At 36.8% G+C, this 13,244-nt stretch overlaps 1 protein-coding gene across 3 annotated transcripts in view; it reads right to left on the reverse strand.

The window, feature by feature from the left end:
• Window positions 1–13,244, reverse strand: part of ARFGEF1 (ADP ribosylation factor guanine nucleotide exchange factor 1) — a 104,374-nt gene that overhangs the window by 3,884 nt on the left and 87,246 nt on the right. For all 3 annotated transcript variants that reach the window (XR_007509580.1, XR_007509578.1, XM_049828516.1), the window contains 8 exons: window positions 12,066–12,195; window positions 10,881–11,016; window positions 10,655–10,793; window positions 5,864–5,933; window positions 3,394–3,523; window positions 2,393–2,532; window positions 1,839–2,007; window positions 747–885 (listed from right to left, as the gene is read on the reverse strand). Coding sequence is in view for 1 of the 3 variants with exons in the window: in XM_049828516.1 (XP_049684473.1) it covers window positions 747–885; window positions 1,839–2,007; window positions 2,393–2,532; window positions 3,394–3,523; window positions 5,864–5,933; window positions 10,655–10,793; window positions 10,881–11,016; window positions 12,066–12,195 (1,053 nt within the window). In the remaining 2 variants the exon portion in view is untranslated. The remainder of the gene's footprint in view (window positions 1–746; window positions 886–1,838; window positions 2,008–2,392; window positions 2,533–3,393; window positions 3,524–5,863; window positions 5,934–10,654; window positions 10,794–10,880; window positions 11,017–12,065; window positions 12,196–13,244) is intronic.

Consider the following 13,244-nt stretch of genomic DNA (forward strand, 5'->3'; position numbering starts at 1 on the left):
CAGTATTAAATATGCTGACAAAACATGATCGTGCTGTTTGTGCTATATTTAATGTGTATCAAGTGCTCTTTGAGAGGTATTAAAATGCATGTGACAAAATGATATGTAGACTTTAAAAATTAATCTCATGCGGATGTAACCAGGTAGTTTTCAGCTCTGCTTCTTGGTATATAAACCTTAAAATACTTTCACTGCATTACTACCATGGTTTTAAGCCCTCTGCCATTCCAACACTTGTTCGAACAACTTTGTAAACTACAAACCATTCAGGTGAACCTTAGTATTCACAGTAATGAATAACCAAAAAGCCAAAAGCTTCTGTATGCCCATAGGCTCCTCGAGCCCAGTGCTCCTTTCTGCAGATGAGAAAAAACAGCATCAGTTCCCTGAACTATCTAAGGTTACTGCAAGAACAAAGCACGGTTTAGGTGATAGTTGCTTTTCTTTTTAAAGAGGAGCTATAACAATCCCCCACCTACCCACACGCTACAAAAAAAAGGTGACAAAACCTTTGTTCTCTCCTGCAAATCATGTAATAAGAACAAAAAGCAGAGGCAGCGTTAGTAGCTGGAGGTACAGCACTCTCCCCACAACATAAAAACCCTTAATATTAGCTGTGACCACCACCATACTGTGTTAGCTCTAGGAAGTTTACCGCAAAAGGAGGAGGTCTATCCTTTTAAATAAAAATAAACATTCTTTAACATCAGAAATAACATCAACAGGTTCAGCTACATGGACCTTACTTTAGTAGCCTTTGCTGGACTTCCTCCCATGCACTGGTACGGCTTTCATCCATGTACATACGGAACAGAATGCGCAACCCACAGGCAAGACTACTAGTCTCCTGTTTCAGAAGATTAGGCTTTGATTTGCCTTTGAAACCTAGAGAAAGTCCAAGCATCCACTTACGTTTTTGTTTCAACTGACATTTTTCCTTACAGTCCCCCACTTCGCCTTCTAAGCATCTTCTGCACATAGACAGAAGACCCACCTTATGTAATTAATTTCTCACAACATTTAGTACAACGGAGTACTGCTAAAAATTAACCTACGTATATATACATTGTAATTGTGTTTGGTGCCCATTTTTATATAAGCTTCCAAGTAGATGTGAAACCTGGGCGTATAATAAAAGTGCATTCTAACCACGTGAACAACGGATCAGTTCGTCTCAATCATATATATCTATAGTGTATACTGGTTTATTGCTTGTTTTTGATAAAAATGTCTACAATGCTACTGTTTCCAAAGCTGTTACTGTATAATTAAACTCAGTTTGCTAGTGGAGGTCCATACTAGCAAAAAGCATACCCATAAATATTAATACCACCTCACTCAAGCTGAAGCGGTTCTGTGTATGCATACATCAATGTACCAAACAGCTTGCTGCATATTCACAGTATGCATTCACCATTAAAAATGCTAGTGTAGCTAACCTTTGTGCAAAGAATAGATTAAACAAAATGCTACAGAGTCCATTTTCCATCTGTCTCAGAAAATGACAGATATTTCACTTATACACTGGTAGGTAAAACAACCCCCCTAACAAGTTTTGGGGTTTTGTGCCTGCAGCTTCCAAGCATGGGACTCACACCTACAGCCCAGGATCAGCTTGGCAGCCATAACCCAGTGAAACCTTAAGTTTTAGGAAATCGAAAAAATATTTGCACCTGCACAGATGAGGTCTCCTCCCCTTAGGGATTCTAGGGTTAAAAAGTTACAGCCTGATACTCAATTTTAGATTCAGCATCAAAATACTTTTGACCTATTTTTGGGTCAATTCAGAGCACAGTAACACACTCTCACAAAATACTTCTCCAAGGTGACTGACTCACCTGCTTTCCAGAGAGCAGTTCTTTGTTCATTGTTTGAATTAAATGCTTTAGCAAACCTGTGAGATTCCAGCAGACAGTCGAGAAGTTTGAAAAGCTGCTGTGATGTTAGAAAACGATACATCCCTTGATCTTGTGTATCCACATGGACATCGAACTCTACTGCATCTCTCTATTAAAATAAAAGAAAAAAAGAAAAAAAAAAAAAAAGAGATTTCAAATAAAAATTCTCAATTGTCTTCAGAAAGCTCCTGTGATAACTCAGTCCTACCCTGTTTTCATCTGTACTTGTATTTGAACTTAAAACTGTGTTAAAGGTTCTATCCACATCCCAGTTACGTAAATCCCTTTGAACAATACATGTCTTAATCTTCACAGTGTGCTGCCCCAGCACAGCAAATGCAATTTAATGCAAGATGTAGAAGATCTCAACAGTCTGCTGGAAGTTCTCAAGTGCTTCTAAAAACTGTAAATTAGAAGATGTTACAGGAGTTTATGAAACTTTATCTACTAGAGAAAAAGCTGTTAACAAGAGAGATACCTATCGTTCTACTTACTTGTGCTGCTGCTAGATTCTCTGCATCCTCTTTTTTGCTAGTTGCTGGGAAGAACACAATATTGTCGATAGTCTGAATGAGTTCCAGTTGTACAACGCATTTGATCAAAAGAGCAGCAAATAACTTCTGTTCTGGAAATTCTTTAAAGGAAAGAAAAAGAAAATTGCTTGTTAACTAAAGAACTGCAATAATTTTTTCTTTTTTGAGCTATTTTGGAGTTAAGTTGAAGAACAGCTGAACTTCAAGCACATTCATAAACCAAACCTGGAATCCACCCATCTGAATTACTCTTCCAAAACCACGACCGATCATGATGTTAACAATAGGCAGGTTTTAAAAAAAAAATTTCCTAACTTTAAAGTTGTCTGCCATATATTGGACAAATATTCAATGTTACCTAAAAATCACCAAAATTAGTGACTGTGTTGTGCGCATCAGTGCAATGGCAAGAACCAGAGGCTGAGACTGTCCACAGGCAGAGAAGGCTCAGGACAGCACTGATATCACTGATCCTTGTTTGTACTTGTGGCAAGTACTAATACTACCAGGCATGAGCATTTTAAGCACCAACACGTAACTCTGCACATGTATCCTAAGGGTTTGATATACTGTCTTCAAGTCAGTCTAAATACACCTTTTTTTTTTTTCAGCTATTGCTTCAGTTGCATTCTGCAGAGAAAGAACTTCGCTCTTAAGAAAAAAAAAATTACTCATTTACATAGCAATATAAGGAGAGCACTATTTTTAATATTTTGCTTTGGGTAAAAAGCCTGCAAGTTAGCAGCTGAACTCTAGATTTTTAAAGCACATGTCAAAAATGTGGACCCACAAGAGTCCAACAGAACTCTGTCATACTACACAAAGACAAAAATTTAACCAATGTAATTTTATTCACATCATGTTTCTAAAGTTATAGCTGGTGCTATAACCAAAGATATCAAACATCTGCTAAATAATACTCTTAACAGATATAAAATGCCAAATCACTACAAAACACGCACTTGCTGTTGGCCTGGTTTTACTCATTTCTTCAACTACTGTGGACCCTGCGCTGGGTTGATATGGACGTCCATCTGAAGATCTAGGCTGAATAGAATCATGAATATCTACAGACTTCTGCGAGATTGTATCCTGAAAAAAAAGAAAAAAAAGAAACCACCAAAAAACTGTCAGAAAACTTCTGCAAGCTGTCAATAGCGTTGTGCTCTTCATAGCTTAAGACGTTTGCCGTTTCAACACTGTACTTTTTTCATTCACTTCAGTCATATTTGATATCAGCATTCAAGAAAGATGTACTAAAAAGATGACATACTAAAAAAGAATTGAATAATTAACAAGCAACAAATATTTAATTACACAGCAAAGTCAATGAGTAGTATTTTGCACATAGGTTTTTTGTATGCCATCCAAGCGCTTAGTATGTCAGCCAACAGTTAGTTTGACTTTTACCAGATTAAGTATATGGGGTTTGCTGCGAGGTTCCAATACTGGGAAATGCAGTACCCACCTTGATGTACAAGAAAAACCTCTAATAGCTTCTGTGAGAATTTGTATTCCTTTTGTAACAGGTGAAAATGTGAACACACAGCTCTTAGATGAAAAGTCCAAACAATACCAGGTATCATCAAACTTTAACCTTTACTTGCCTTTACTCCCTTGACTGTTCTGAATTACATACATGTTTGTAGGTGCTACAGAAATTTACCACAGTAAAATGATGGAGGAGGAGAATATATGTGTATCAAGAAAATGCACTTATTTAAAATCCTTTTGCCAGAGAGCTGCTTCAGCAGACTACTGCAGTGTGTTCTGATTCTCCATGTTGTATTGCTTTATCTTGAGAGCTAGAACTCAATGACTCTGGAAGATGAACTGTTGGGGGTTTGTTTTGTTTTATTTTTTAATAAATATCTTCCTTCTTGATCAGTTGAATGTAAAGTATTAAAATCAATGGTAATACCTATTGCTTTCATTTCAGAAAGCATTCATTGAAAGAGGAAAATGTAATTAATAACAAAATATGTTATCATTAACTGCAAAGCAGTTATATATAGCGATTACTGTCCCTTTCAATAATCCAGCATTTCTATTGGCATTTGTTCCCTAAGTACCACTGGAGACTACACATTAATTCCCTGCATTGTGGTGTTAGCAAGATTTAAATCTATACATACAGCTCCTACAAAGAACATATCAACTTCTCATACCAGTAAATAACCAAGGTTTTAATCTCTATTAAGTATAAATATACTTTTAATAGATATTATGTCTATAGAGAGTAGAATGCTTCCTTATATTTGAACTACCTGAAGAAAAATCAGATGGAAATATCTAAAGCCTGCAAAAATTCTATCCTACCAAAAGAAAGGATCCAAAATATATCTCCTTTAACACTGCTTATTATACAAATTCTGTTAATTTTGAAGTTTTAAAATGTCTTTCTACACTGAAGACAAAAAAGATTTTTGAAAACATTCATTTTAGGCTGTTTCAAAGAGAAAAGACCTTTCAATTTATTCATAAGACATTTAATGTATTTGCTATTTTTGCATGCTATTATATGTAACATAAATGGATCAAAAACATAGCCAACGTTTAGATCAAACGTTTTATACATCAGACCACTACAAATGAGTCAAGATAGAGCAAGCACATTCAGTCACATGGATGTTAAATACCTGTATAATGAGAACTGGCTATCACAAACATTTACACTCTGTTGTACGTAAATTATGTTAATGGTCCATAAAGATAAATGGAGGAAGTTGGTCTCTCTTAGTAGAACTCACTTGGAACCCTATCCTTGAAAATTTTTTATCAAATGTTTCATTAATCTATAAAGAACTTCATGCAGCAATCTTGTGAGAATGTCCAAAAGCTAAACTAATTCTTATCAGCAGTTAAGTATCTACAGGGCTGCCACTTGGAGGCAAATCCAAATTTTACATCAGTTGATTCAATCGGTGCTAAGAAATCTGATGGTTACACGTATTTTCTATTTTAAACACTGATGTTTAAGTCCTTATTACCAGAGAAAATTTGAAGGGAAAAAAACCCCCAACAGTCAATCTAACTGGCCATCTTTCTACCTCCAGCATTTTCTTGTCATGCCAATGTATCACAGAGAATATTGAGCAAAATATAAGAAAAACCATGCCCCAAACCAGAAAACAACTCAAACCCTAAATACAGTATTATAGAGACCTACCAGATATAAGACATTACCTAAAACATACACAGATAACAACCTACAGCCAACTTCTGGAAGCTAACTTTGCTGCAAACAAATACATACTTTTCTTTCTCAATTAATTCCTTGCCATTTTTAAGGACTGGAAAAAACTTTTTCAAGTAAACCAGAACTGAAAAATGGGTTTAAACTAAGTTTACTTTTCACTTATTCTACATCACAACACATTTGTACCAAACGCTTGCAAGCTTTTAAAATATTTTTTTATTTCAGCAGCTTACCAGTTTTTCTTTTGTATCAGAAGGAGATCCAGAGCCAAACTCCCCACTGACTGGTCGCCAAGTCAGCAGCCTTGAAAATACAAAACCAGCACCAAATTTATTTATTAAGTTTGAAATGATTAAATTTTCTCAGAAATACTGGATTTGGCTTTAGACAGTGCTCTAGTGCCATTAGTGGGCCTTGTTCTCTCACACTGCCTTAAGCTTTACATGGAATAAGGAATGAATCTACCTCAGGACAAATCAGCATGAATGTCTAAAGATGTTTTGCATTCTCTGTTTGGGATATGTTCCAGCATTGTGGTTCTATTTTCACTTAGGATTCAACACTTCCACTTAGGAGTCATTGCTGTTAGGAGGTACCAAGTCACTGACAATACTTCTGATCTCTTCCCTGCTGTTTTCCTATAGCGTGTTGCTATCTCAAGGATCTTCGCCTTAAGCACAAAAAAATTTCTACATTAACTGTAACTTACTGAGGCTGTCTGTGCCTGCCAAGAATTGAGGGAAATTGGATTAAATAACCTAAGTGGTCCCATCATCTCTTGTTCTGACAAATCTATTGCTACAAAGTAAGATTGAAGTTATTTGTCATTGTTAAGATCTCAAACCATTTAGCCTCAATCTACGTGAGGCAATGCTTGATGGACATTTGTGCCTGCATATCCTAAGCGAGGTCTTTCCCATTGTGTTAAGGATCCTAAATTAACATATCACTGACCTCCATACAACTAAAGACTGTATAACTCAAAAGACAAGAAAAGATAAAATCTTGAGGCATGTAATGAGACAACAAATAAAGCAGAGCAGAGAACTGAGTTGATTCTTGAAAGCTACTAGGACACATATTACGGATTATTCTGGATTAGAGGTTGTTAAATACACTGTAATTTATTTGGGGCTGTAAAGTCTTATAAAATTCCACCTGCCAAAGGAGGTATTGGAATAATGAGCCATTATGAGCCAGTAGAGGACAGATCATCGTAATTTCTGCAAGGAACCAATTCTAACTCTTGAATTTCCCCGGGATAAGATGGCATTCGCCCCGGCTTTCTCAGCACCGGCAAGCCAATATTTGCTCTCATGATGCTTCAGAAAATTTCAGTTAAAAAAAATTACAAACAGAATAGAAATTAAATAAAAAGAAGAATCAAATAAACTATTAAAATGAGGTAATGAATATGGGCTGGATGAGCAAACAGTGAGGTGGATTGAAAACTGGCTGAACAGCTGAGCCAAGAGGGTGGTGATCAGGGACATAAAGTCTAGTTGGAGGCCACCAGCTAGTGGTGTGGTACCCTAGGGGTCAACACCAGGTCCAATTCTGTTCAACATCTTCATTAATGAGCTGGATGATGGGGCAGAGTGGAACCTCAGCAAGTCTGCAGATGACACAAAACTGTGAGGAGCGGCTGATACACCAGAGGGTCAGGCTGCCACCCAGAGGGATCTCAACAGGCTGGACAAATGGGCTGATGGGAACCTCATCCTGTTCGGCAAGGGGAAGTGCACAGTTCTTCACCTCCAGAGGAACCACCCCAGGCACCAGCACACACTGGGGGCCACTCAGCTGGAAAGCAGCTTGGCAGAGAAGACCCTGGGGATCCTGGTGGCCACATGAGTGGACATGAATAAGTCATGTGCCCTTGGTGCATAGAAAGCAAATGGTATCCTGGGCTGCCTTAGGAGAGTTGCCAGCAGGTGGAGGGAGGTGCTCCTGCCCCTCTAGCCAGCACTGTGTCCAGTTCTGGGCTCTCCAGTACGAGACAGACATGGACATACTGGAGAGACTCTAGCAAAAGGCCACAAAGATGATTAAGGGACTGGAGCATCTCTCCTATGAGGAAAGGCTGAGGGAGGTGGGACTGTTCAGCCTGCAGAAGAGAAGGCTCAGGGGGATCTCATCAATGTCTATAAATACTGAATGGGAGGGAATGAAGAAGATGGAGCTGGCTTTTTCCAGTGGTGCCCAGTGACAGCACCAGAGGCAACAGGCACAAACTGAAATACAGGATTTTCCCTCTGAACATTGGGAAACACTTTTTCCCTGTGAGGATAACTGAGCACTGGCACAGGTTGCCCAGAGAGGTTGTGGAATCTCCATCCTTGGAGATACTCAAAAGCCAGGACATGGTCCTGGGGAAAGTGCTCTGGGTGGTCCTGCTTGAGCAGGAGGGTTGGATCAGACAACCTCCAGAGCCCCTTCCAACCTCAGCCATTCTGTGTGATTCTGTGTTAGTATCTTCAGCTATCAACACCTCAATGATTTTCTGGAAGCTTGGCAGGAGTACAGTTTGGGCTTTTCTAGTAAATGCTGAAATTGGTAGCTGAGTAAAATACTCCAGTACTAAGTTTTTCAAACAAGGAAATAATATGATCATCTCTCTTTGCAGAAAGGTAACTTGCCAAGAACCAGCAGAGGCTAGTCCTGGAACTAAGAATTCCTGCAGCCAGTGCTGCAATTCTTAAGCTGAAGAAGTTATACAATACCTGAAAGATGTTTTACATGAATGCTAAAAAAAAGAACAGATGTAATCCTACCTGACCGGATTAATAAAAACCTCTGCCAGAAGATACTTTACACTCCAGAGATTCATAGCATCTGACTATTTCAAGACAATTAGCAATAAAGCACTTGCCCATAAAACTTTCATATATACCACTGTGCAATTTGTCTCTGTCTTCATTTCAATGTTAACTGTTGTGTTACTTCCAGACATGGGAAAACAAAGGTAAAAGGAGCATTTGCCTTCCCCTCTAAGTACTGGGGCAGCCTCCACAACAAGCTGGGTACTGAAACTGTGTTGTCAAAAAAAAAAAAAAAAAAAAAAAAATTTAGGCTGGAAGGGCAGGAAAAGCTCCACTGCAAAAATGAGGCTAACAGAGGTACTAAGAAATACAAATATGAAATGCCAGCCAAACAAAGAGTCACTGAAAAAGAACCAGATCCCATAAAAAGAGGGAAAAAAGAAGGCGCTATAAAGAAGGAGAAAGAAGTATCCTCCTAGGGCTCAGAAAGGGAAGGGAAAAAATAAGTACAAAGTCTCCATTAAAAAGATAAACGAATACCTGTATATTGTTACCATAATTTTTTCTTAGACATCTAAAAAGCTTCAGCTTTAATCAAATATGGTCAAAGTGAAAAGACTGTTTTCAGCAGCTTTGTGTCACCCAACAATTGTTTGGAAAAGTGCAGGCATACTTTCACCATGGGTTAGGAGATTGACTACATATGCTTAAGGGATTACTGATGTATAAAATCCAAGTAAGATTTACTTTACCCCGCAAAAGTTGGGAACCTCCCAGAAATATAAATAGGAATAATAAAATGAAGTTCTCAAAGAAGGCATAGAAGATTAAAAAAGGAAATAAGAAGTAAAGAATGGATATCTAAGGAAGGAGTCAGATACCCTCATAGGAAAAATAACCCATTTGAAAAGCAGAAGTGCCATAAACATCAAAGGGAATAATGCACATATTTCAAATCAGATATAGCTAAAGGCAACAGGAATATTCTGCATTTGTCTAAATATGAAGATATCAAAAATGCTGCTCTAGAAGGGTTTTTAATATTCAACTATAAGAATACCCAGAAACCTAAGTTTTGATCATATGTGGAACCCAAAGCAAACGTTCCGCTAGTAAGTATTCACTTCAAAACCTTTCCAAGTACAGGACATAGTAAGTTAGGGCTAATTCAATTGGAGTTTTACATGCAGAGATTTGGCTTCAGATTTTATTTTTGGCAGTTACCAAAAAGCAAAAAAAATACTATTTTGCTAGCTCCCAGATGTTTCAGATTTATTTTAGTATTATTTTTTGGATGCAATTAATTCATAATGATTCACATAGAAAAGTAGGTGAGGTAGTGACAGATGGATTAACTCATCTTTTAAGCATGAATGAAGCTCTCTTACGGTGCTGATACATAACTCTAAAATAAAAGAATGACTGACATGCAGAAGGTTCCTTTTTGCTTCAGTTTTCTTCAGGCCTGAACTAGGTGATACCCAGAAGCAAATGCTATGAACTAGTTGACAGACACAGGACAAGTAATCATACAACAGTTCAACATTAAGACTATCAGATTTGAAAACAAGTAGTATTTCACCTCAGTGTTGGCAGGATAGGGGAAAAAAACCCCTCATCTTTGGTATAATGCTGGACACAATTTCTTGTTATTCTGCTCTATGATGTATATGTACAACATACTACTCAGGATAGTACAGCCTTGTTCCAAGAAACTTCACATAGAGTTATAACACGAAGGGAAAGACAGTTACCAAATATGCAAGATAATTTTCATAAAAAGATTAGGATTCATAGAAACATATGATGGCAGTTATCCATCAACCACAGAGACTTAAATCTGTAAGACTGTTGCAGTATTTTATGGAAAAAGCTTCACATGTAATTACAAATTGCAAAGTCTGGCTATCAATAGCATTCTTCTATTACAAAAACAACATGACCAAAAAATCAGATGGTACTTCTCAAAAAATCCAACATTGTAAAATTGATTTGAGTTAACAGTTTTAGGTTGTGGTGTGGTTTTTTTTTTTTCTTATGTCCCATATGGTATTTCTAGTTTTTAACAGTTTATCATTTACAACACAGAAGTAGTATATCTAGCACCTAATTTATCATTATGTTCCAAGAAAGTCTGCTTCTATTTAGTCCACACATAACAGCTTTTTGTTCATCCCACCAATTAGATATATAACAGTTTGAAATCAGTAAGTTATCTAGCTAAACTATTTTGCAAAGTATAAATATCAACAGTTGTCTTACGCATGAGGGATTGTAGTTTTGAAAATATCCAGCATGCAAGTACAAGTTTTATCCCAGATTTCTAGGGTAAACTTTTCACCATTTAGGATGACAACATTCTCCAAACAGTTTGTACCAGACCGTGCCAGTTGTTCATTGTCTGGAAAAGATGAACAGTGCATTTGTTTATTCACATTCGACACAGTAAAATGTTAACATCGTTTAACATAATTTGGTATAGTCCTACCTTGCTGCACACACCAGTACAGCTGTGCAAATATATCATCCAAGAGAACATCACTAAGTACTTCTAAATACTGTGTGAATACATCACATATTGCATAAAGTGCATGGTTGCAAGTAGTTGTCATCCATTCAGCTTTCTAGGAGGGGGGAAAAAAAAAGTTATAACTTTGTTTAAGGTGACATTTTTAGGATACACATCCCTGCATGCAGGCAGATATAAGTATTTACTCAATCTGAATTGCCTTATAGTGACATGCAATTCCTTTCTATATCTCAAATCCCCAAAACTTGGGAGTCCCAACTTTTGCTTTGCTAACTAGCAGGTTCAAAAAACTACAGAAAAATACAAACAACTACTCTTGGAGACCATATTGTAAGACTGACAAGCACTTACCATCATGAGATATTGAGTTTGACATTAAACTTGGTGTCTAACCCTAGCTCAACAGTTTAACGCCGAGCTAAGTTTTCTGTGTTTTTTCTAAATATTTTCCAGTGAATAAATATTTAGAAAGTGAGACATGTCTTTCTACAAATAGACAGAGCCTCTCAAACAGTTGACAATTTTTAGCAAACTTCTAATATTAATAATTTACATGTAATTTACACTAGTAAGCCCATTTCTGTTTCACTTCCTTGTTAAGACAGTACCTGGTCCTGGTTTGGCAGGTCAAAACCTCTTTGGCTGGTCAAAAGGGTGCAGTGAAAGCACAGTGTTGTTTTATGTGGTTTTTTTTTTGTTTGGTTGTTTTTTTCTTCCTAGTCATCAGAAAGTTTTGAACTAGCAGAACTTATTTCTTCTAATTGTGACTTCACTGCTGATTACAAGCCTCATCCATTTGGCATGCATGCTGCGATAAATTTATGCATGTCTCAGATTTCAGACATCATGTGTAGAAGTTGCAGTTCTTCTTACAAACCCTAGATATATTGCATTTTATGCTGTTCTTCTATTGTTCATAGTGTAAACTACCAGGCCTTTTATACACATGGTTTAAAAAAAATGAGAAAAGTGACAATACCTCTAATAGAATGCTAATAAAATAAAGTGAGGCGACTATAACCACAGGTCAACCATGCAAGTTTTAGGGTTTGCCTTACATTACTCGGTAAGTTATATTACTAATTGAGTTTCCTACTGTAAATATAGATCTCATGTAAATTATCTTCCCCCTGCTTTTTTCACCTCAGTCTGCTGTTCTGGCAGTTTCATATTGTCAAATATCCTGAAGACAATCCGAAACAAATCTTGCCACCAGTGTTTTTCGTAAGTATGGCCATATGTTTTCATTATTTCAAACATTACTGTTAAGCCCCTGAAATGAAGAAAGAATATATATTAAGAGTTACAAAAAGACATGCACTAGACCATGTATGTTCAACTGCAACAGCAATAACAAACTCAAATACTGTTAAGAACATTATACAGTAATCTGATGTGGATCAGTAACACTAGTACACTAAAATTAAGTAGAAAATCAGCTTGTTTAAGAAGTACTTAAAAATCACAGGCAATAGCCAGAAAATACTTTGAGGAACTGTGGTAATTTCAAATTAAAATAGGAAAATAACTTCTTTACAAAGGACCACAAAAATAAAGGAACAAGTATTTCCAGGTAAGAAATACAGAGGTCTAGAAATGAGTATTGATCTTCACCAGCTATAAAGGGAGTCCAGACGCACAGCTTGCATGTAAGATGTGCAAATTTAAAATTATTTGTATACAACCTCTCATATTTAGCATCTGAACTGCAACAGAATACACTTTATAAGGGAAAAGCTATATTCAAGGAAAATAAGCAGGTTTTACATCAAATCAAACTACAGCTTTGCTTTTTCAACTGTTTCTGCAATCTTCAACCAGTTAATGAGTCATGATATGAAAACAGTTTTAAAATCCTCAAAGTCAGTATGATGGGCAAGACACAGGAAGGCAGGCAGGACTGGGGTCATGAGTTTTAATTAAAACCAAAAAAAGATTCCAACAGAATTTTGCTTTTGGAGTACACTACAACAAAACCTACTCATTGCATGGAGCATTTTACGTTTGTTTTAAACAGAGCAAAACCAGAAATATGACACAAGGCTTTCCCCGGTCAACTATGACAAATCACTAAAATGGAATATGTAACAGGGGCATATATCATGGAATCAAACATCATACATTTATATTTACTAATGAATAGAGAGGATCAGTATTGCCACTGGAAAAATACAGATTTGGATATTAATCCAATGTAATACCTTATTTTAAAAAGGGGGGGAAGGAGAGGGGAATTTAATGTATATTGACCATTTATAGTTGACCTTCCACTCTAAAATAATGCTTGCTTGTTATATGTTAGGAAAGTTAAAAGTTGACTTT

The sequence above is a fragment of the Accipiter gentilis genome, chromosome 2 (genome assembly GCF_929443795.1).
Source record: "Accipiter gentilis chromosome 2, bAccGen1.1, whole genome shotgun sequence".
Classification (NCBI taxonomy): Eukaryota; Metazoa; Chordata; class Aves; order Accipitriformes; family Accipitridae; genus Astur; species Astur gentilis.